This window comes from Falco rusticolus, chromosome 3 (genome assembly GCF_015220075.1).
Source record: "Falco rusticolus isolate bFalRus1 chromosome 3, bFalRus1.pri, whole genome shotgun sequence".
In the NCBI taxonomy this organism is placed as follows: Eukaryota; Metazoa; Chordata; class Aves; order Falconiformes; family Falconidae; genus Falco; species Falco rusticolus.
The window spans coordinates 109,196,078-109,219,117 of NC_051189.1; the positions used below are offsets into that span (position 1 = coordinate 109,196,078).

General features: G+C 44.7%; 1 protein-coding gene across 15 annotated transcripts in view; it reads left to right on the plus strand.

Moving 5' to 3' along the window:
* Positions 1-23,040, plus strand: part of EIF4G3 (eukaryotic translation initiation factor 4 gamma 3) — a 148,318-nt gene that overhangs the window by 86,263 nt on the left and 39,015 nt on the right. For 9 of the 15 annotated variants that reach the window (XR_005103104.1, XM_037379661.1, XM_037379670.1 and 6 more), the window contains 4 exons: positions 1,360-1,460; positions 4,037-4,159; positions 9,593-9,701; positions 15,427-16,284. Coding sequence is in view for 14 of the 15 variants with exons in the window: in XM_037379661.1 (XP_037235558.1) it covers positions 1,360-1,460; positions 4,037-4,159; positions 9,593-9,701; positions 15,427-16,284 (1,191 nt within the window). In the remaining variant the exon portion in view is untranslated. Of the gene's footprint in view, positions 1-1,359; positions 1,461-4,036; positions 4,160-9,592; positions 9,702-14,741; positions 15,062-15,426; positions 16,285-23,040 lie in introns of those variants that run through there. The other 6 variants (XM_037379662.1, XM_037379666.1, XM_037379669.1 and 3 more) reach the window with 2 other exon arrangements.

A 23,040-nucleotide genomic window follows, 5' to 3' on the forward strand; every position in this document is an offset into this window, starting at 1 on the left:
TGGCCAAAGCAATACTTGGAAGAGCTTGAGGCTCCATCGCTGTTTTTAAGGCGAGAGGTGGGAGGGTTTTCACTTCCCAAGCTATAGGGATGCTGATGGAGAGTTTTGTCCCCCGAGGCCAGATCTGAAGTCACGCTGCCTACCATGAAGTTCAAAATGAGAAGTTTATTGAATCATTTAGGCCACCTTAATTGCAGCATGCAAGAGTAAATACAGCCGGCTGAGCTTTCAGCAGCCTGACGCCGGTGCGGTGCTCTCTGCCTTAAGCTCTGCCTGCTGTTCCGGCAGGGAAAAGTTCTCGCTCCGAGCGTGCCGACAGGGAGCCTGCTCCGAGCTTTTGCTTTCCATGTCTCGGTGTGAGGGATGCATCCTTTGAAGTTGCAAATCAGATTGTGCTGGGCTGGCTTCGTTTGCTCTCTTGGATTTCATCGTTTGCTTGAGATAGTACTAACCTTCTGTTTGGTTCCAGACACACAATACAGATTTTCATTCCCATTTAAAGGTTGGTTTGGTTGAAGAATAGATGAGATTGCTCCAGATGCAAGTGCAAGCCAGCAGTCCATCTAGCATCCAGGCACAGAGGGGGAAAAAAACCCCAGCACCATCTCTTACAGGTTAACCTGACATCTGATCCACAGACAGAAGACGGCTCTACTGTGCCACTTTTATTTACGTCTGGCACATTTTTAAAGCCTTCAGTCCTTTTGAGCCAGCCTTATTCCATAAAGAAAAACATAATGAAACTGTATTGGATTATGAATGTAATCAACAACGTGGTGTAATTTTGCAATAATAACTGTGGCCGTGCTTTTTTTGTGTTGCTGCATGAGAAGAACATTGCTTGTAATTAAATTTTCTGGCTCTGCTTCAAAACGGGTTGCAGTTGACCTTGCCAAATTCTTTGTAATGGTTTGACTGAATTTCTCTACAAAAGCAAAAAAAAAAAAAAAACCAAGAAGAAACCTACCTGCGTGGTCAGAGGAGTCCAGGGTTGGGCCACTTTTCATGCTTTGGTGATTTCAGCAGCCTCCCAGAAATGGATGCACCTGAAAAAAAAAATGAAAAGAAAAAAATGAACGAGTGCCTTAATCATTTGTCTTGATCAAATAGCAGCTTCTGTTTCAGTGGAAGGGGGGAAGAGCAGAACACAGACCGGTTAGCAGCTGGATGTTCGGAGTTCTGGTTTTTGGAGGGAGGGAGGGAGGGAGGAGCAGGTGGTCAGTTGTACCTCTTGTGCTTGGTTTTGTTTCATTAACAATGAAACGAATTTTACTGGAAAAAGAGTAACTGAATTTTTTTTCATTTTGGAAAATTAACTGAATTTTTCACTCTTGCTTCTGTCTTCTTGTCCTCTCCCAGGAACACCTTTCTACCCAAGTCAGCCAGTGTATCAGTCAGCACCCATCATAGTGCCTACACAGCAGCAGCAGCCTCCACCAGCTAAAAGAGAGAAAAAAACGGTAAGGGATCACCAGTGATGGATCTGTCCCATCTGGGAATTGTCCTGGTTGTAAGGCTGAAGGAAATTAATAATGAGCTAAGCTTAAAACTGAGCTTTATCTACGCAGAGAGGCTTAAGTCTTACCTTTCACGCCTAAGTGTAATTAAACATCGCACAATACTGCCACAACGTCTTATTTTCGATTTTGCTGTGGGGACTGTGACATCTCAGCCAGTCTAAAAGGAAATATTTTTCCGTGTTTTGTGGTGAACTTAAAAGCAGCAGCAGCATCTCCCCGAGCGTGGGCTCCTCAGCTGCCCACGCTGCTGCCTAGAGTTTTACCGAAGAGCCAGGTGGGAATGAACAAACTCAGATCAGTTTGGGGGAGGATGTTAGGAATCGGTTCAAATTGACAAAAAAGAAATTGTTTAATAGTATGCCTTGAAAAAGGTAGAAAACCAGGATGTTCTGAGCGTATTTGCAGGCTTGAAAGAACCTGAACACACAACCTTATGAAAGTGGGTAGAGGTTTGGAGGCCACGTTTCCTCTCTTCCTAATTCACTGGTGAGAATTGGAGAGGGACATATTAATGGAATTTCAAGCCATTCACAGGTGGATGATGGTAGGGAATAGTAAAGGCTCACCAGGCAAATGTAACGTTTAAACAGAAAAATTTAGGGGTAGGCTTGAATTTGTGAATGAATCGTTTCTAAACGATTGAAAAAGAAATTAAATTACATCACTGTGTGTGTTAGTGGTTTGAAAACATCAGAAGATTCATGAGGGAAAAAACCCAAGACTTGTATGTCTTTTAAAACGCAGAATATTTGCATCTTTTGATTTATTTATTTTTTAAGATGATCTGAGGTGACACTTGATTTGGGAAACTGGAAGAGCTGAACAATGTGTTAGCTGGGCTTGCAAGAAAGACCTTTTTTGTAGCTGCTGTCAACAAAGGGTCACGCATCTCCTTTGCCACCCCTTCACCATGCTCTTCAGCATCCAAAACATGACATGGCCAGATCATTGATGCTATTTGAAATGCAAAGATGTTCCCAAACACTGAGCTGCGGTTCAGACATGCCAACGAAGCCAAGTTCTTTGAAGCAGAAAAGCAAAAGTTTTTCTTAAATGCCCGAGGTGCTTTTCTCTGAATGTACTATTTCAGTTTGCTAATTGGTGTTGCAACTGAAGAAATGAGAGAAATTAAAGAAAAATTAAATATGTATATGTACACACACCCGCACGCATCATTAGTTGATTATTCGAGTACTACAAACTTTCAGGCAGGGTGAGCTTGTTTTAAGGCCATTGACTGCTTTGTCAGGAGGAGCGGAGGGCAGGAATTTGTGCCAACTCTTAAGTCCTTGTTGCTGTGGTTAATTAAACGTCTTGGCAGAAAAACTCCATCAAAAATAAGAGAAGACCACATCTTGTCAACATCCCGAGTATGATGTGTATATTTATTGATCTTCCCAAGAGTCCCAAGGACTCTTTGGGTGAGCCCAAAGAGTCAAGAAGACATCACGTGATACTGAAGTTGATGAATCACAAAATCCTTCCGCAGTTAGCGACTTGATATGTTGCTGATTAAAAAAAGCACAGTGGCTTCCAGCGAGACCCCTGCCCTTGGAAGGATTATGTCTCTTGGTTTGCTTGCAGATGTACATTGTGTTCAGCGCAACAGGGACTACTGCGTGCAATTTATCCCAGCGTTCAGCAAAGAGCTTTTAGGAAGGTGGACAAACAATGGCACTGTCTTTAGGTTCACCAAAATCTTCAATTCTTATATTGCAGGTTCAAAAATCTATTTCATGTCAACACAGACAGCTTGGCTGTTCCCCATATTCAGCGACACAGATTGGCTCAAGTGTCAGTTGAGGATTCAAATGATGAGTGTGTTCTTGAGTGGTTTATTTTAGAAAATATTTTTCCTTCCCATTTTGGGGCTTTGGAGAAACTCAAAAAGCAGACTTCTTTCCTAAATGCTGATGAGTTTCATAGCACTTTTGTTTGTTCTTCTTGTGGTTTCCCTTTCCTCTGCTCAGTGTTTTTTGCTTTGATTCCCTTTGTTTTGTTGGTATGACTTTTCTCAGTGTGGAAAGGAAAAACAAGAAGAGCTGATTTGCTTTCCCCCTTTGCCAGCAGCCGGGTTGGCAAGGTCACTGAATTTCATATCAGAGTGAAACATGCCTTTTTTTTTTTTTTTTTTTTTTTTATTACTGCACTTTCCGCTAACTGGCAAGCTTAGTTCTGTAGCTAAACTGTCTGCTAAATTTTCTAAGTTGCAGTAAACATTTTCTAGAGGTAGAGACCGTGTTCTGAATTACAGGGTCATGCACTGGGGTGCACGTATTTAGACCTAACTGGTGTGGTGGTTGAGCACTTTGATTAAATTAGCTTTCCAGTTTAAGGGGTGACATACCATGCATTTCAAGTTATCGAAACAAACCACATTCCAGCATTCCTGCAGAGCATCAGCTCACCCCAGAGCATCTCCTACTGAGCGTAACGGAATTAGGTCCTGTCCATGCACCCCAAGGACAGTGTGTAATGGGAAGATGTTTGAATTATTTCTTTGTTCGATACCGTAGATCCGAATCCGGGATCCAAACCAGGGAGGCAAAGATATAACAGAAGAAATAATGTCTGGAGGGGGCAGCAGGAACCCAACGCCTCCCATCGTGAGACCCACTTCCACACCTACCCCACCTCAGGTAATGAAGTGGCCACGTAGCCTTCTCCCAGTGATGTCTGCTTTGCTTTGCTGTTTGTTAGAGCCAGTTCCTCTCTCCCGTCTGCACCACCCATCACCTCAGACACCTGAATGGTCCTAAATGGGCAACATTCTTCAATGATTTATCTTTTTTTTTTCCCTCCCCTCCAAGTCTGGTCATTTTTTAGCATCCTATAGCCTGTAAAATGTGGAGCTGCAGTGCTGCCACAAGCGCCCCATCCCTGGTTTTGTATCAGCGGTAGATTTTAGAGCTTGTAAATACTTTCAGTGTTAAAGGAGGAGCCAACATGTTTGTGAGAAACATGTTTCTGTTAGTCTTGTGTACCTGAGGAAAGTTCCTATCCTGCATGTGACTGATTATGTACCTTCAATTACATCACTGTCCCTGCTAAGGTCTTTCAGCCTTAGCACTGTTGTTTCAGGGTAACCAGAACGACTGCAGCCCAGGAATTTTTATCGCAGAACCGTGATAAATCTATCACAGATTTGGTCTCTAGTGTGTTCAACCTTAAAAATGCATTTTTCTGATGTAGGAAAACTATCCCAAACCGACATTTTCCATAGCTCATAAATCTCTCCTTGTCACACGCCTTTGAGTTGGACCCCCTCTAAGTCTCTGCATCCTGCTTCACCTGAGAAGGCCACGTGTAATGTCTGGAAATTAAACTGATTGGAAACCCAGGTCTGTTCTAGTCTTTTTTGCCCCAGGGCCAAAAGAGCGTGCTCAGACCTGCAGACCAGCAGTCCTGACGTCAGTGTAAGTCCACCATGACATGAACCGCTGGGGCTGGAAGTGGCTGCGTTATCTAATCAGACTGTTTTTTCTGTCCTCTGACCACTCTTTTCACCTGCAGCAGGAGGAAGCGATGCCTCCTTCATCTCCCTGTAGCATCAGAGATGGAGAGGAGCACGTGGCGGCTTGCCGTCTTCTTCCCAGCTGCTGGCTTGGTGCAGCTGCTGTTTGCTTTGACCATCATCTCAGTTCTCCCTCTCTTTTGGGAGAGATGGTACTGAGCCGCAGACCGCTAAACTGGAATGTTAGTGAACAACTAGAGGAGAAACTTTGTGGTTTGGAAGCTGCCCATGTTTTATCGGAGCTTGTTGCCCACTGCTTGCTGGGCCTGATCAGAAGCCGTGAAGGTTCTGCAGGTGATGGGTGGGCTTCAGGTCAGAGCCTGGCTGAGGCTGGGGTGCAATTTCTTCTTCCAAGTTCTTTCCTGTTCGTTGTCACCAGTTTTTGCTAGCTTTTAGGGTGAAACGGCCTTTCTGGAGCTGAAACTTTACTTTCCCCTCTGTGCCTGGGTAGTTTTATTGCTGGCTGTCCTGTGCAGAGCCCAGAGCACAAGCTTGCCTTGAGACACCCGCTGTGCTGCAGTGGGACCTTGAGGTTACAGCTGGGCCAGTAGCAGTGTAACTGGGATCATGGAGATGAAATAAGGGCTTGGCCCGCAGATCTCCTTGAGCCCAACAGGGTAGTTACAGCTTTTGGCCGTTCCCCTGGCTCAGTGGAATCCTCTTGTTGCTTGGAGGCATGGCTCTGTGCGCTGGGTCACCTGCTTTCTGCTCCTGGTCCCCACCGTGGGCGAGCAGCAGCAAGGCGCGATGCTCGAGCCATTCCCAGCTAGCTGGGTTGTTGCAGCAAGGTCTGCAGTGCTCTGCTGGAAAAAGCTGTCTTCTGCCAGAGAGCGGTGTGATGATTTGCAACTGCAGCTGGAAAAGGGAGAGAGCCGGGAGCTGGTTACATATAGAATCAATTAAAATTATTTTCCAGCATTTTCCGTAAGAGACGATATTAGTGATGTAAAACGTTTGAATGCTGGTGAGATCTTCCTCCCATTATTACATGCTAAATGACTTTCCCCATTAGAAGTGTGGAAGAGTTGAAAACAGCCAGAGTTTCAGATTGTGTTTATGCATGGTGCAGCTAATCCAGGCACTCTACCGGATCATTTTTGCATTCTGAAATCTATTTTAAGATACTACAATTAAGTAAAACAGGACGAAATAAATGTTTTTCAAGAGGAGGTTAATAAGCATGAATTTGTATCAGCTGTAATTTATATGCAGAGCACAGCAGTGATGTCCAATCATCTACTCTAAGTTAAGGTATGCAAATACTTTATTGTTTAATATCCAGGGTTCGTTTTGATTAGGTACTTGGAACCACTTTTGTTAATCACAGAAGACCTGTGAAATAGTGCTCCCCAGAAAAAGTTCATTAGTGTACCATAACTGAACATTTAAGCCCACTTAAGCCAGGAAATTCGAAGTTATTGTCCCAACAGCATCTCTAATTTATTCATTTGGAGCAAGTTAAGTATCTTGGGGGAAATTAGGTAGTGCCTTAATAACTGGATGTTATAATTTTGAACGGTCTAAAATCAGTCAACTTTAAACATCCAGCCATAACTTTGCTTGAAACACGCTACGGCTTTTTCATAATCTCTTTCCCCAGCTTAAAAGCATGAGCTTCACAGAAAAATACCTGCCTCCCGAAATGCTCATGATTTAGGGCAGCTCCTGGAACAGAAGCAAGGGGAGCATCGTCACTGTTGTCTTGTTTCGCCATCCCTTTGAGTCAAACCCTGCACATCCTGGGGTTCGGCGAGATACTGTCTGGGTGAACACGCAAAATGCGAGCATGCAATCTCTGGGCTTGACGAAGCATCATCGAATCAGCGACTCCCAGTCCAATGATATTTTAGAAGGATGCTAAATTCTAGTGACACTTCTTTTATGGTGTTGGTTAGTGTCAGTAATCTTGTTATTTATAAAGACAAGAACAGAAGGAGAAGCTTGCTCAAGAAGTGCATGGAAGCCACTGCTGTAGACCAATCCCTGTCCCAAATTCCACATTTCTCTGAGAAAGAAACCATTTTATTGTAATAATAGGTTTCAAAATTTTCATTTTTTTCCTTTAGATTTGGATTTTTGTTTTTAACTAACTCGAAGAAAACCTGAAACTTTGAGAACACGAAGCCACAGCACCCTCTTCTCTCAGTAGATTAAGCACATGAACATCAAAAAAAAATCTGAAATTGTCCAGCAGATGGGCACTGCTGCCAAGACTGAAGCCGCCTGGTTTTAGCCATTTCCATGCTTTTTGTACCTCCTGCTTTGTAGTCAGCGTCGCTAACCAAAAAGTGCTTTAGGTGGAGCGTTTCCAGCCCCTCTGCAGTGCTTGCTTAATTACTAAAATGCGTTAAAGTTCCTGCAAGAGAAGCTGGCAGTAAGTGGAGGTATTATTTATACGTTTCTAGCACGATGCTGTTTTTCACGCTATATTTTTTGCTGGGAAGATAAATAAATTGCAAGACCGCATGTTGGGTCTGGCTACGGTATTTACTCAGCACTGACTTACAGAGAAGATCACCTTTTAAAGAGTAAGAAATGCTCTTATTCTCCTGGCAAACCTCTTCCAAGCATCAGGGGGTTTTCGTACGTTGTGTTTGCTCAGTCTACGGGCCATGGTAGGATATAATAACAGAGCAATTCTTTTAACATCGTAAATCACAAGAGGAATTTTGAGTGGGGTTTTTTTTTTCCTAGAAAGTCTCTAAATGCTGCATTTTGAAGCTGCGAGCCTGTAAGGGTCAGTACTTAAGTGCCATTTATTATTGCTTTGCTGTATCATTCCCACAAAATAAATGAGCGCTTTCCAAATTGGTTAAGAAAACATGTTTACTGACCCAAGGAGTTTCTAGGCTTACAGGTTTCTTGTCCGGTATTCTCGTTTGGTTCCTGTGATTTTTACCACGTTCTCCTTTTTCCCTGCTGCTTTCATCCATAAATTTTTCCTGAAATGAAACTAATGATCCGCTGAGGGTGAGGGGAAAGCGTTCTTGAAACCTGCTCATTTGTAAAACCGTGTTTTCTTTGGCTTCCTTCAGCTGTGGCTGGAGGGGGGATGCAGCTCTTCATCAGGCTGATTCCTGGAAGAGGAGAAATCCCAAATAAAATTTCGATCCTTTGCCCCGCTTACTCTACATTTTGATTTTTATTTTTCCAGATGTGCTTTTGCACAGTCCTCCTTTACCTTTGTGTTGCCTGAAATGGTGAAAAATACGTGTACGGAGAGGATTCACTCTTTATTTTGGACTGTTTAGACGCAATAGCTGAAAAAGCTGGAAATGGGAGTGAAAAAAGAGTCCCAGGAAGAGGAGCGAGTTGCTGCAGTTTTGGCTTTGTGGTTATTTAGGGAGATAAGTTTTGCCTGGAATTTCTGATAGCCTGTCCAAAAGAAGGAATGGGACAGCCATGTCTTGGGTACTCTGCTTTAGTTTGATTCTTTAAAAAAAATCCCTTTTCCTGTTGATCTTCTGAGAAGTCAGTGTGGGTTTAGAGCTAGGTGGGATCAGACACCTGCAGAGAGCTGCATGACTCTCCCCTTTAGATTATTAAATTTAAATTTAGCCCGTTTCTTCTTCACATGGCCCCTGATGTGTGTTTAAGGGGATTTTGCAAATGTGAATCGTTGACTTGCCCCCTCTGTTGGCTTTAACGTACACAGGTGCTTTACCTGGACGTCCGAGGTAGTTGTTTAGCCTTCTGAGATAAAAAACAGGGGATTGTGTCTTTATCAAACCTTCATGAACACAAATGAAGCATTTAGTGGGGACATAATTAAAAGACATGATCTCTGCAACTGGCCATGGCTTTTTCAGTCCTGTGACCGTGCTGCTCTTGCAGTTTTGGGTTTGGATGTAGAACACCTCGGGCTCGCTCCGCGTTGGCTGGGCACCAGCTCCTCCTGCTCCCCTTCAGATTGACGCACAGTCGGGTTTATTCTCATATTACCCAGCAGGTACCATCCGTAAGTCCCTTTGTAGAATGTGTCAGGTGTATTTTTTTCATGCAACCACACAGGTTCAACCAGTCTAGATGATTTTCCTCCTATAACAAGTTAGTATATGTGTGTGCATAGAGATACGCATATACCTTATTCATACGTAAACACGTTATCTGTCGATAATAAATATAAGGTGTTTGAAATAACCATCAGTTGAGGAGGGAGTCAAGTCCAGAGAGAAAATTTAAATTGCAGCGCGGTCCAGGAGTCTTGGCGTGTGCCTGACGTTGTGCAGACTACGCGGAGGAGCGCTTCTGCTGCTCTTGGAGGAAGCGTTCGGATGAAATGTGTTAACAACTGTGCTGTCTCTTTCTTGCTGTTGTGAACAATAATCGTCTCTTTTCCCCCTTTTCCTGCTGCCTTTTCCTCCCTCCCTTTCTCATGTACTTTTTGAATTTCTTCAATCGGTCTATGTATCTTTTCTCTTGATTTTTTTCCCTGCCTTTTATTTTCCTGTTCTATCCTACCCTGTCCTTGCCTCCCCACTTGCTTGCTTGTGCTCCATGTTGCTAGTTTTTATGTTCGCACGCTCATTATCACCCTTTTTTGTACTTCAAATCCCAGCAGCTGTCCAGCCAGGTCCCCGAGCACAGCCCTGTGGTTTATGGGACTGTGGAGAACACCCATCTCGCTGCCAGCACCCCTGTCACTGCGACTAGCAACCCGAAGCAAGGTTTGTTGATGGATTTTTTTTTTTTTTTTCCTTCCCTGATTATTTTTAGTCATTTTTCCCCCCTCCTTTCTTGTTTTAGTTTGAGTATTTTTGGCGTGGAGACAAGCAGTCAGCAGAAATAGGAGGGGAGGGACTTCTTTTCCTCCAGTGGAACATTTTAACAATGTGTTGCTAAGGGAATTAATTGAAATTTGCCAATGTGAAACTGGTTAAAAATAATTGTATTGAAGGTTATAGGTCCTAAACATTTTTTCAGAGCACGAAGATGCGTGAACCTCCTCTCGCCCATGCACTGTCCTTCAGAAACAAGCATGTTGTCAGTAGAATGCTCGTAGCCAGGGAGGCTTTATATCATTTGGACAATTAGCCATAGCAATGGCATGTAACCAGAGCGTCTTATGGCTCCTCCAGAGCTGCTTGTGTGTCCTGTCCTACAGGACGTGGGCAATATTAATTAGAAAAAAAACCCCGTTGACGTGCCAAGTGTCTCATAAATGGCGTAACAAATTTTGCTGACATTAGTCAAAATGGCACAGATGGAAAAATTTTATGGAAGTGGTTACATTTCATTCTCCTATCTAAGAATATGCAATTGAAGGGAGATTTTCATTATTTTTAAACCATTCAAAGAAAAGGTGTCCCAGGAGGGGGGACGGAGCGTGCCAAGTCTCTTCCCACACTGAAATTTTATAGCCACCTAAAAGCCATTAAGAAGCTGTAGTTAATAATGTGTATACTGCCGTCACGTTAACAGACGTGGTGTTGGAATACAGAGTTGACACCACCGTTTGCTTCCCGGTTACTCACCGCATTGCAGCGTTTGCGGCTTCTGCCTCGAGCGATGTGTACAAGGAAGCCAAGAAGTGCCACCTTTCGCTCCTGAGCCTTGCCTGTAACCTCGGAGCCTGACGAGATTTTTATTTTTTTTTTTTTTTCACCAGAGTATTTGCTAGAGGAAAGCTAAGCCCCAGAGGAGCACAGCTCTAGAAGGGAGGGGAAAAAAGCTGCCTCTGGTGCTTCAGGTGCCATAGATTTCATCAGCAGCACGGCCACTACTTGAAAGTAGAGGGAGGTATCCCTGAGGCTGATTTGTGTCGTGCTGAAGTTTACTGAAAATGTTGCTCTTTCACAGCCATAGCACAGACTTCAGGGGTTTCCCTCAGCAAAAGCTGCTCCACGGACACATCTCTAAGCTGCTGCAGTGTCTAGAAATGGTTGAAAAGGGACCTCTTGGAGATCACCTGGTCCTGTCTCCCACTCGAAGCGGGACTATGGCTTTGTCTAGATCTTTGTGCAAAGCTTAGTTGTCTCTGTCCCCTGGAAAAGTGGTGGGTGGATTTAACACGCGTCCATTCAACTGTGGCTGTACTGGCTGAGCGTAGCTCGCCGGCTCGCTGACGCTTGCTGCTCAGCTCTTCCCGGTCCGTGTCCCCCCTCTGCTGACGTGCCGGGGACATCTCTGAGCGCACCGAGCTGCGAGGTGGCACTGGGACTGGAACGACTGGTGACTGCGCTGCAGGTACCGCAGTGCATCCGCCCTTTCCAGCAAGTGGATGCTGAACCGTAAAATCCAGCATTTACATCATGGTATTTCAGCCCTGTGTATGAAAACTGGTATTTCCAGGACAAATGGGTCTTCTCACTCTTCTCTCTCTCTTTAACGTAATCCCTTCGTGGGCAACTGGAAGTAAACTGGAAGTAAGTGGTCTGTAGTTAGTTACGCAGGTCTGACTGTGCTGGTTTAAATACAAATCAAGGCTTGAACTGGGATTCAACGCTGATGAGCTTTCCTGTGTTTTATCTCCGTTCCATCCTTGAAAGAGTCAAACATTTGTTCCAGTCCAAAAATTGCTAAAGAGCACATTTATGTAAGCATTGCGGCGCGAGCGAGCCCTGAAATAACACCATCAGCGTTCGACTGTGGCCTCGGGCTGGGGGGGAGCAGCGGCAGTGTCAGTCGCAGGACAGAGCAAATAAAAGGTGAAGGAACTTGAGACACTATTAAAATTACTTATTTAAGTCCAGCTAGCGAGCTGGGGGGGTGCATCTTCCCAGAAATATATACCAAGGTATCAAGATATTTTTTCACTTTGTGCCTGAATGTTGGGGTTTTCCTTGTTCCAAGATGAAAATAGTCATAGATAGGGTTGCATGGCTTTCTTAAAAAAGTGCTTATTAAACCCCGGGTTATCGCTTCCCTGAAGTCCCGCTCACTGTGTTCATCCTGTGGGTTGGATTCTCTCGTGCCCTTTGCCTCTTGCGCTTGTTTGCATCAGTTGAAATTTGGTATAACGCCGTCAAGTCTTAATTTTGTGAAATTCAGTGGTTTGCAGTTATTTATAACTGCGCACGGCGTTTGGCCCATTCGCCGGGCTGGCATCAGGAACAGAGCACGTGTGCTCTGGGCTTTCTCCCTGCGAGTGTCTGCAGTCCCTGTTATTTTTGCATCGAAGTCATTAGTGAGGCTGAATTCGGGCTTGCGCGGCGTTTAATACCCTTGTTTTTTTCTTTAAAAGATAATTATTTGGTATTTGCTGCTTTTAAAGCAGCTTCTGGCTTTTCAGGCTGCAAAGCTCATATATGAGTTGGAGGTATAGGAATTGCTACTATAATACCGTGAAAAGTACCATTGCCTGGGGGCAAGCAGCTAGCTGTCGTTCCTGTAGGTGCCCATGGTGCGTATGTATCAGCGGGGCTGCAGAAGGCAAAGATATTGCTGGAGAATTCGGGTCAAGCTGATGGCAGACGGCGCAGGAACCTGGCTGCAGGCCAGGCTGGTGCACAAGTTCTAATGGGGTAAAATTGTGCATGAAATCAGAGCTGTCCGTGTTTACTCAGCTGGCCCAGGTTCCCTGGGATGTTTGGGGTAGTCGTCGTATTATTTTTTAAAACCTCTTTCCAACTCCTGCAATGTATCAGACAGGGAGAATGTATAACAGGGTTTGTGGAAAATAGATGAACATCAGATCCCGAAGTTTGGAAAGCTTCGAGCCTCTCTGCTGACACTGTGACTCAGTAACGTGTGCTCCAAAAACTGCCTGCGAAGCCAGCATCGGGACCGCCGCGCCAATGTTTGCATCAGGACAAAAGATGGAAAAATGGCAGCAAGCCCAGCGATTATTTTCAGATAAACACCACAAAGCAGAAATGAATTCCCGTATCCAGTAAAATCTTCCCCATCCGTCACTCTGGGCAGTCTCTGCCACCACAGCAACCCAGCTCCCTCTCTGGCTTTAATGGCTTTTCACGGAGGAGGTAGCAAGCATCTGTCCTGCTGAGTTGGTAAAAGTGTTTCTAATGAACAGTAATTGTGCAAGATTTGTTTTTATCTGGAGATTTTCAGAAATACCTATGGATGGAACAAGCTTTCGTCCTGAACAGCCCAGCGCTTCCAGTAAACAATTTCTAAATATAATGTGAGGAATGATATTGGCGTATTTAGGAAAAAGGGGTCTGATTCAGTTTGGATGAATTGCGTTGATTTTTTTGTTTTCCCTTCCCAACTGCATGTTGTTTCATGTGACTGTTTCTGTAATAGTTGGCAGGGACGAATGTTTCTTTGCCAGGACTTAAGAGATTTGTCCTCCGTGATGGTGGTTCAAGTTAAGATCCACTTCTCATTAACCAAATCTGCTCATTGTTCTTCTGACACCCTCCCTCCCCCCTCAAATTACATTTTTCCTTGAATTTTGCACACACAGCCTCTATCAGTGGCTAATATATTGGCCAAATAAAGTGTAGTTTGAAGCAAGCGTGCTTAAACCACTGGTTTTAAAACGCAGCTGTATGTTTTTGCTGTGTTTTTGATCTCCCAGAATGTTTTTCTAGACACTTCAAATGCTTTTCTTTTTTTGAGCAATCTCATTTGACTCAAGGGAGAGAATATCCAGGCAGTTGTTTATAGTGAGCTGTAAATGTCAAGAATGCTCCATGAGTTGTCTCCAAAGGATGTTCCAGAAATCGGAGGTGACGCATTTTCTTTTCTAAACCAGTTCCCTGGTCCTTCCGCGGAACCTTCAGAATCAAAATCAGCTGTTGGGATACTTTCTCCCATCTTTTTTCCTCATTTGTCATCTTCCTCCAAAGCCATCTCCCTACGTGCCTCATTAAGTTAATAAACTACTGCTTTGGCCGTAGTCCTCACTGTAATGCTGCTGGGGCTGTTGATGGCCAGAAACAAAGTTCTTCATTGCTCCAGCTGTTCCTAAAGACGGGACTCGATGCTCCAAGCAGTTTCAGATGGGTTTTCCTTGAAAAGCTCTTTCCCTTCGCCGTGTCAGTTGAATAAGTCCCAAATGGAAAGCTGGCAGAGCTGGAAAAGGCCGAGCAAAGCCATACCTCTTCGGTTCTACCCGAATTTTGATGATTCAAGGTTGGTCATGGCCTTGGATTTCCTAATCTGAACAGCAGGGTTTGTGCCTCTGGCTTTTCCAGAATTACTTTTTGCTGGTGTGGCAGTGTCCTGGAGGAGTTCCCTGTTGCTTCAGCGCTCAGAAAGCCTGGGGACACCTTGCATTGATGGAGCAGAGCAGAGCTCCCACCCTGAGGACGGCTGAAGCTGACCTCCTTGGAACGGTGATTGGGAACTGGACTGTGGAGTCCCCTCCATCTGCGTGTTGACTTTGCGCAATTCCTGTCCCATCCCATTCGTCTCGCGGAGTTGTAGCACAAAGGTGCTTTCCTAAGCAAGATCTTCCATCATCACGTTGGAAGTGGGAGATGGTGTAGCAGAGATCCCAAGAGATCCCGTGGATCCAAGATCCTGAAAGATTATGGAGCCAAGATCATACTTTGTTCAGAAGAAGTGCATTCCACGGAGTTGCAGCAGACCTTTGGGAACCGCGTGACGGTCAGGGCAGGAATGTTATCGCAGTCCTGCTGCTCATCGCAGGAGAAGTACGGGGACGTCTCTCCGCACAGTGTTTTGGGGGTTGGTTTGGTACAGTCCATCTTTCACCGTGCTCTTCCCACCGTGCCTGATGCCCTGGGACCACAAACAACAAGAGGTGGCTGTCCTTTGGCGGCACCTGTGCTTACATCTCTTTTGAGGTTTGCTTTCTTTGGGAAAAGGTACCTTTGCTGAAATGTCAAACGAAAACAAGGAGGTTGTGTCCTTTAGTCTGATGGGTGATGGAAAAACAAACTCAGTGGATCTCACGTGTTAGCAATGGCAGGACATGTGGCGTGTAAAAGAAGAGCCCGTCATCACTTGTGGAGTGGTTTCCCCGTTTTACAAAGAGGGGGAACAGTCGCGGAGAGCGCCTGCAGGCTGCCAGTGTCTCCGTCTGCCTGTGTTCTGGAACATGAGTTTGCCCGGGTCTTGGCGTTAAAACACCAGGCTCCTTTGAGGCAGAATCCAAGTAAAGTGTATTTTTATCTTCTGTAATTTCTGTCAAGAAAAGTTCTATTTTCAGCTGCAGAGTTTCTGCAATAAAATCCACATTTTGTAACACGTACATGCCGTTTCGGTAAAGGATGGCCCTTTACTGTAGAGCCTGTCTTCGGTAAAATAGAAGCAGCAGTTGCATTTTCAGATTTGCAGTTGTGGGCTGCCTGGGCTTTTGTTCTAGGTGCAGGGTGGGGTTCAGGTGCCTTCCTCGGAGCTTCTTGAATAGTGGGTGGGATGCAGGTGAGGGGATCTGAGTGGGCTTAGGTACAGCAAAGGAAAATGGGGTTTGACTTGCTGTTTGTCACGTTGCCTTTTTCCCCCCCTCTCCTTTCACAGAAGAGAAGCCAAAACCAGATCCAGTATTAAAACCACCTTCTCCAGTCCTCAGACCAGAACCTACTGGGGAGAAAAAAGATCAAGCTGGCCAGACGACTGAGGCCACCCCAGTGGAAACCCCACCAGAACTTCCTCTTGCTCCATCGCCAACCCCAGCCGCTCCCATCACCGTTGTTTCTGCTGCCGCCGCTGCTGCTGTTGTCACCATTTCTAGTAAATCCACATTCACAACTGACTCGGAGGAGAAATGTGAACTGGCTTCCCCAAACGAGGAGGCGATACCTATATCTAATGCCACGGCCTGCACGGACACATCAGACCCTTCGCCAGCAGAAGAGGCTGATGCCGAGGTGTGCAAAGAGCCTAGTAGTGTAGCATCTAGTGATATTCCAGTGACTGCTAGTACTAATCTAATTAATGAAATGAATGGAGTTAGCGAAAAAGTAACTGCTGCAGAGAGCGTAGTAGATGTAGCCCAGACGGAAGTTGCGCCATTGACTGTTGAGTTGGAGACACCAGAAGCACCTCCAGCAGAAGTGGAAAGCGTGCCATCTTCCAGTGCTCTTCACACTGCTCCCTCTCCTCCTCCCACCCCACCTCCCACCCCTCCGCCTCCTTCTCCTCCGATTTCTGTTGCTGCTGCTGCTGTTACCACTACAACTCCTTCTCCACCTCCTCTTCCATCTCCTAGTGCCCTCCCTGTTGCTCAGGGAGATTTAGAAGCAGAGGAGAGCACAAGAACTACTATTAACGAAGAGATAAAAGATACTGAAAAGAAGGAAGAGACAGAAGCAGATGGGCAACTGGAGGAGAGCACAGAGGCTCAGAGTTTAAACTCGAACAAGAGTCCTGTCCCAGGTAAGTAACCAACCACAGCACCTTGGTTGCATGCGGTGAACTGGAGGATGAAGGAAAGGGACTTTGGGGTGGCTCTTCCATCAAGAGGTATTTGTTTCTGTTTGTCAAAAAAAAAAAAAAATCTGATCGTGCTGCGTGATCGCAAAATGATAATCTTTGTTTGCAGGGACAAAAAACCCCTCACAGTTGTTCATAACGGAGGTAGCTGACTCAGATGCACGTCCCAGGGTTGGCTGGGTTCGTGTAAGCTGCCAGCATTTCGCTTTCACGATGCTACAGGGCAGCGCGCCCAAGTGCTGCTGACAGGGGGGGTTCAGGGACACTGCTCCTGTTCTCAGGGATGACCGGTTGGTTTGCAGACCTGTTGCACTGGATCGATCCTGCTCCTCAGCCGGGTTAACGTTCACACCCTGAAGCCCTTTGGGTGAACATTCCAAGCCAGCGATTTCTGGAAACCACTGGGGTGGGGTTTTTTCCAGCTATAAAAACGTGTTGTGCTGGTGCCAGATGTGGGTGAATGAAATGGACCGTTAAAGCTCTTCCAAACGACTGAAGCACCCAGTATCACACACCTCAGTCTGCCCAGCTTTAATTAATCATGTGGCTGGTTTTCCTCTGCAAAAGCAACATGTAAGCGAAATTCCCCCTTCTCCTCGCTCGGCTCGGCTGTTCTCATTTCACTGTTCTTGACTTTTGCAGAAAACAAGGTGCTTTGGTTCGGGAGATGTAGGGTCTCGTTACCAATTACTAAAAATTGACATTTCTGTAGCTGCCTTTTAAAATCCAGGCTACTTCTCTGAATGTTGTTACCTGCCTTTGGTTTCAGTGTCCCATCACATCGCTGGTTTAGCATTTAATGGATTAATATAGACCACTGGCTTTTTATTTGCTGTATTTTCTATAGGAAACGGCTTCTTTTTTTTTCAGGACTTCCTGGAAGTGAAACTGGAAAAGTAGTTAAATCAGTCAATTACTTGTATTTAGCTGCTGGGGGGAGTATAATAGTGGTTATTATGCACGTATAGCAGTGTTAAATTATTTAAATGTGTTACATCTTTTACACCCTGTTTTGTAGTCCTTTCAGAGCTGTGAAGCTGAGGTGGTTTATCTAAATATATCCTTTGAATTTGGGGAAGCTTGGATGAGAAACGAAGGAGAAACAGGTTGTGATTTGGTTTACAGGTTTGTTTTAAGTAACATTTAATAGTAATTTTTAAATTTTTACTATAAAAATAGTAACAATTAATAAGTAACATTTTATTAATAAATAAAATAAATTTTAACTAGTTAAAATAGGGGGATCTTTTTGTTTATTCTTTCATAAGCAAGCGATAGATGTGTAATGGCATCAGTAGCATCTAGAGCTACGCCCTTCTACGGATTAAATTAAATGAAAACCTGAAATTGGCCTTGTTCCATATTAGTGTAATGCTGTGTGAGGTCAATATGCTGGATCTTAAATAAAATCCATTATCTAGAGAAGATCAGAAAGATCCCTTCACTATAGCAGCCACAAGGGGTTTTTTTCTGTTAATCTTTTTCTATTTTTATTTTACTCGGGTTGTTTCACGGCTCTGGCACTTGTTCTTTCTATCTGAGCTTCTTCATAACAGAAATGGGACTCTCTTCTGTAAATAAGGTTTTACAAGGCCAGGTTCCAGCTTGCAGTATTATTGCTTGCTTTGTAATGTCCAGTAGTTTAAATTAAAAAAAAAAAAAAAAACACCTTAGTGTTTTGGGCTTTTAATTATGCAGAAGATAATTTTAATGTTCTAATGCCATTAGGCTAGGCAGCACACATTAGCCAATACATCGGCTTTGGCAACAGAGAAACAAATATTTCTTAAGTCATGTAAAAGATCACTTGAGACTGATTACAATTAAAAGCTCAGTACTTCAAGGAGAGCAAAATATTCCTCATGTCAGTTTTTTGTGCTGTACCCCTTCTTTAATGATGTGTAACTGTATTGCATTTCTCTGCCAACCTTTTTTTGAGGCATAATTTTACAATTCTTCCTTGGAGAGATGAAGAGAGATGTAAATCAGGTAATCTGAAGGTGATTGCTAATTCAGGCATTCATCTAGGCTGATCAAGGAATTGCATGTCTCTGCTATAGGCTGGAAATATAGATGCTGAACTTTAGGAGCAGGGAGAAAGGGGTGAGTTTTATTTTTTGTTTGGGTTGGTTTTTTTGTTCTTGGACTAAAGGCCAAGAATCTTTTTTATGATCTCTGGAAATACGAGAGAAATTGGGATAAGGGAAACTTCTCAAACGTGCTGGTAAGTGTGAGCTCGGTGACTTAACAATATTTCTTTGGGGTTTTCAGCAGAAGAGTGTGTACTTGTTACCGAGCAGTTTGGTTGGCCCCAAATAGTGCCGCTTTATTCTCCTTAATGGTAGCTGATCTGATTGGACTGGGAGACTACCAAGACCCAAGACCTTTTGGAATAATCTAATTGCTGCAGCCCTTGCTTCTGAGTTTCCTTCTCAAAGTTACCACCTGGCCTGCTTAAAAACATGGTGCTTTCTGAACGAGGGGTTTGCCCGCCCCCTCCCTGGCCTGGCAGGGAGGCTTGCAGGTGTATCCCATATTTTGCCACGGAGTTGACAGCTTTTCAGAGATGAACTAAATTACTTGCTTGTTCCTCGAGGGCTTTACAGAATACAGCTTCTAACAGTCAGAGAAACGATATTTTTTTCCTCCATCAAGCTGTGTATAAAGAGCAAAAGAAGTACGTTCAGACTGCAAAGACTTTCTCTTAAATGTTGTTCTCCAGCCATTCTCTGTCACAGCTCACAAAAATGATTTTTTCAGTGTTTGCAGGAAGAGTGGAGCTAAGCAGAGCTGACCCTTGGGGGGCCCAGGGGAACCTCCACTCTTTCTTTGCCTCTGGCATTAGGTCTCCACCAGATTTCCAAGGTCAGAGGATGTCTACGGGAGCACCCATGTTGTATTCTTCTTTGCAGAAACTGGAGTATGCTTGGGTTTATTTTACACTATATTCTGTCTACTTTTAATGTCTCAAGTTGTATTAGCCGCATAGTGGAGGCAGCAGTTGTAGTGCTTTCATCTCAGTGTCCGGCAGCAGCTGGTTCATCCGCCGCCTGCTCGTCAGCATCATCAGTCTTGCGTATCCCCTCCAAAATGGGGCAGATTTGAAGGATTTCAGAGTGTTAAACCACTGAGCACTGAGGGGTTTTTTATCCTGCAAGCAGGATGTTGTACCTGGGTATATGGTTTCTTGCTGTTGACTGTTTCTGTTCTGAGCATACATCAGACTGTGGGGTTAGAGGAGACACGTTCACCCTATTCCAAGCATGCAGGTGGCAGATCTCATTCCTGTCTGCTCAGGAACAATTATCTCAGGGTTCTCTGGACGGGCAGAGCTGTTTTCTGCAAAGGGCAAGGGCACGCAGCTTTTAAAATAATTAATTCCTACTCATCTTCATGACAAGGAAAAAAAACACAGATGATATTAAGAGAGGAGCTCCGCACTCGGCCTGCCATCCTTACTAAAAACAGTTAAAAGTCATCAACGACGTGCAGTCGCTTTGGTTATTAAATTCTGGGTTTTCTCTAGTAGCTTTGCCAGCTGTGATGAGGGATCAGCGCTGCTTGAGGAGCAAAACAGGAAAAATGGTGGTGGTGGAATGGAACTTCTAAGGAAGGGGGCACTACCAGAGGCTGGAAGCCTTTTGGACGTGCTCTGAATGCCTGCCTTTGATATCATCTTTCTGTCTATGGCTATTACAAGAAGCAAAGAGGAAAATAAGAGATTGCTGTCTGTCCCAGGCAGAACTCCTAGGAACACAGGAAGCCAGAAGAGCTTCATACCCGCTGGATTCAAAGGGCTGTTTCTTGCAGAGCTAATTTAGAGACATACTTCAATATAAAGTAGCCCAACTGACGGTGGGTCGCTGGATTTCTTAGCTGTGGGGGGCTGTAACAAGTAACTTGGGGCAGTAATTAGAAATATTTGGAGAAGCAGCTCCAGCACCCAGGGCTGGAGAGCTGGAGACATAAATCAGTTACTGCCGTTTTCTTGATTTGCTGCCATAGACCAGTGGAATATATTTTTCTTTCCCATGAGCTGTAAGGCGAGGGTGAGTCTTTACTTTGAGTTTTCATGGCACATTGGCTAAGAAATAAAACCTAAGAGCTGGTATTTATTTATGCTTAGCAGTTGGCACCCACATCAGAGAGGAGGCTGCCTTCTCTGTCTTGCTTGATGGGCTGTGGACTTGCAGGGGGGGAGTTATCCTGCAGAAAGGTGTTCCACTGAAGAACATGATGGAGCTGGAGAGATGGGTTGGGGTAGCACAGTGCCTGCTGAGCAGATTGGGCCAGTGATGATGTTACCAGCAGGAGCGATGTCTGGGATAGTCTGGAAATGAGGATTTTGTTACTCTTCCCCATCCTAGTATAGATGGGTGTTGTCACTCCTGTTCTCTCTCTTATTTTTGTAAGCAGCGATAAAGAGCTCACAGTGTCGGTGGGGCAGAACGCTGGGTCTGCTGATGTCCCTTCCCATGGAAAGAAGTTACCACCTAACACATCAAAGTGAGCTGAAAACGAGCTCTGGAGATGCGTGAATGCTGGCAAAAATTAACCTGCATTTGAGCAGGAATTCAGTTATTGGTGTGCACGCAAAGATGCTTAACTTGGGGGTCAGAAAATTGAAAGACCAGAGGTGTCTGGAGACCTCCCTCACAGAGAGCCAAATTGGACACATCACTTTTTTGTTTCCCGGTTACATTTTTGTTTCCCTATGGCTGATACAGTGCCTGGCAGCAGAAGCTCCATTTTCAGATAGCCCCATTGTCTTGGTTGAGTTTTGGGTTTGGGAGGGTTGGCACCTAAACTCACTTTAATTCTCTAAGCATACATTAGCATAAATTATCCTGTTGAGTCAGTTCCTGTAGCAGAAATGAGAACTTAACAGGGGAAAAAAAAATAAATAAAATCTGATGCCTGCTATTTTAAGAGGGGGAAAAATTGAGCAATGTCTCTGGAGATTTCGCTGGCACACCCCAGTCAGCTCTGAAATACTGTCGGGCGTTAGCACCGAGTCACAGGCTGCAAAACTATGGGGCTAATCGAAGGCTGCTGCTGTGTCTTGGGATTAAAGGCGAGCATCCAGCCCAGCGTCCTCGTGCAGGGAAGCCCCAAAGCAGGGGAGAGATCTGCATAACTGAAACAAGGCAAAAGCTGCAAGACTCATTCAGGAGGCTCAGCAGGATCACATCCTTTATATAGCTTTCTTTTGCCAAAAAAAGGGGGAGGGAAATGTATTATTAAGAAGCAATAATATTAACGTCCTGACAGCTGAGGAAGGAAACACCCTAAACCTTTGCCAACCTCAAGTCCATGACCCTGAGTTTATTTCTGTGCGTTTAAAAATGAAACGTTATTTTACACAGTTTGAGCTGGAGTGGAGTGGAATTCTGTCAGATTAAAAACTTTGGGTTTAATCAATTAAATACTGCCACAGCCAAGTAATATAAGTCATTACTTTGCGGATGTGATGGTTTTCTTGAAGAAATCCCCCAAAAGTGTAGATGTGGCATCACCAAACAAGAAGGCATCTTACCATGGCAGTGGGGCTTGATGTCCAACGTTAAAACAGCAGGGTGACTTTTGAAAAGCACTAAATTTCCACTAGATTTTGGCAGGATTTTGTGGTGTGGAGCCTAAATGACGGAAGTCACCACCTGCACGGACACCGGGTCCTTCTCCAGCCCCGATTTCACCCCAAGACGGTGAGAGTGACTGGGGTGCCCTGGCGAGGGTGCAGTGCGCTGCTCTTGGCAGTGGTCAGAGCTGAGCCCTGGTTGCGTCAGGCGAAGCAGTGTCGCAATCCGTGCCTGCTGGGCTGTTCCTGCACGCTCCTTCGAGCCCCGGGGAATTTAGGGGTGCTGCTGGGGCTCTGCCCTGCTCCTACAGTTTCTGCGTAGGGTGCTGCAATGGGTGGTGGTGGGGGGGGGGTGATGGTTCTGTGAGCGACCAGGTGCTGTTTGAATATTTGAATTAGACTTTTTTCCTTTTTTTTTTTTTTTTTTTAATTAATCTTCGCTTTTGTGGCGTTTAGCTTTATGATAAACATCTTTTATCAGTGACGATAGCTCCTGTTGTGCTTTGGGTTGGGGCCAGCGTGCTGACTGCAGTGGTTTCCGCAGCCCCACAGAGTTTCTGCAAGGCCACAGTCGCCCTCCAAACAGCCAAACGCTGTTAAGAACCTGCTGAGGCTCATACTTATCTTATGGGGCAGTGGAAACCTAACAAATCGTTTCTTCGTTGCCCATAGGAACAAAGCAGGCCATTATTAACACTCTTTTTGATTTATCCATAGCTGAAGAGCCTTTTTAAAATTATATTTTATTGTGGTAAAATAAGCACACGCTGTGTTTTTTCCATAATATCGGCTAGCATCCCAAAGCTGGAGCTGGAAATCTGCTCGCAGTAAACTTCAGTCACGAAATCAATTCTGTTTACACTATGTGTTAAATATGCATGTGTGCCTGCTATCGGAGTTGACGCTGGTAGCAGTTGCAACAAATTACGAGCGTATTGGATTAATGGTTTTGTCTCCTTAACATATTGTGTGGGGTTTTTTTACCCTTTGGCGGAGAGGGGGGAAAGGTGATTAGAGTAAATCACTACTGATCTTAGAAATATTATACGGTGTTTCCTTTGAATCAGTTGGCCAGGGAAATTAATGAATGGTGGAGTTGTTAGCCTGCTTTTAAATTGAAA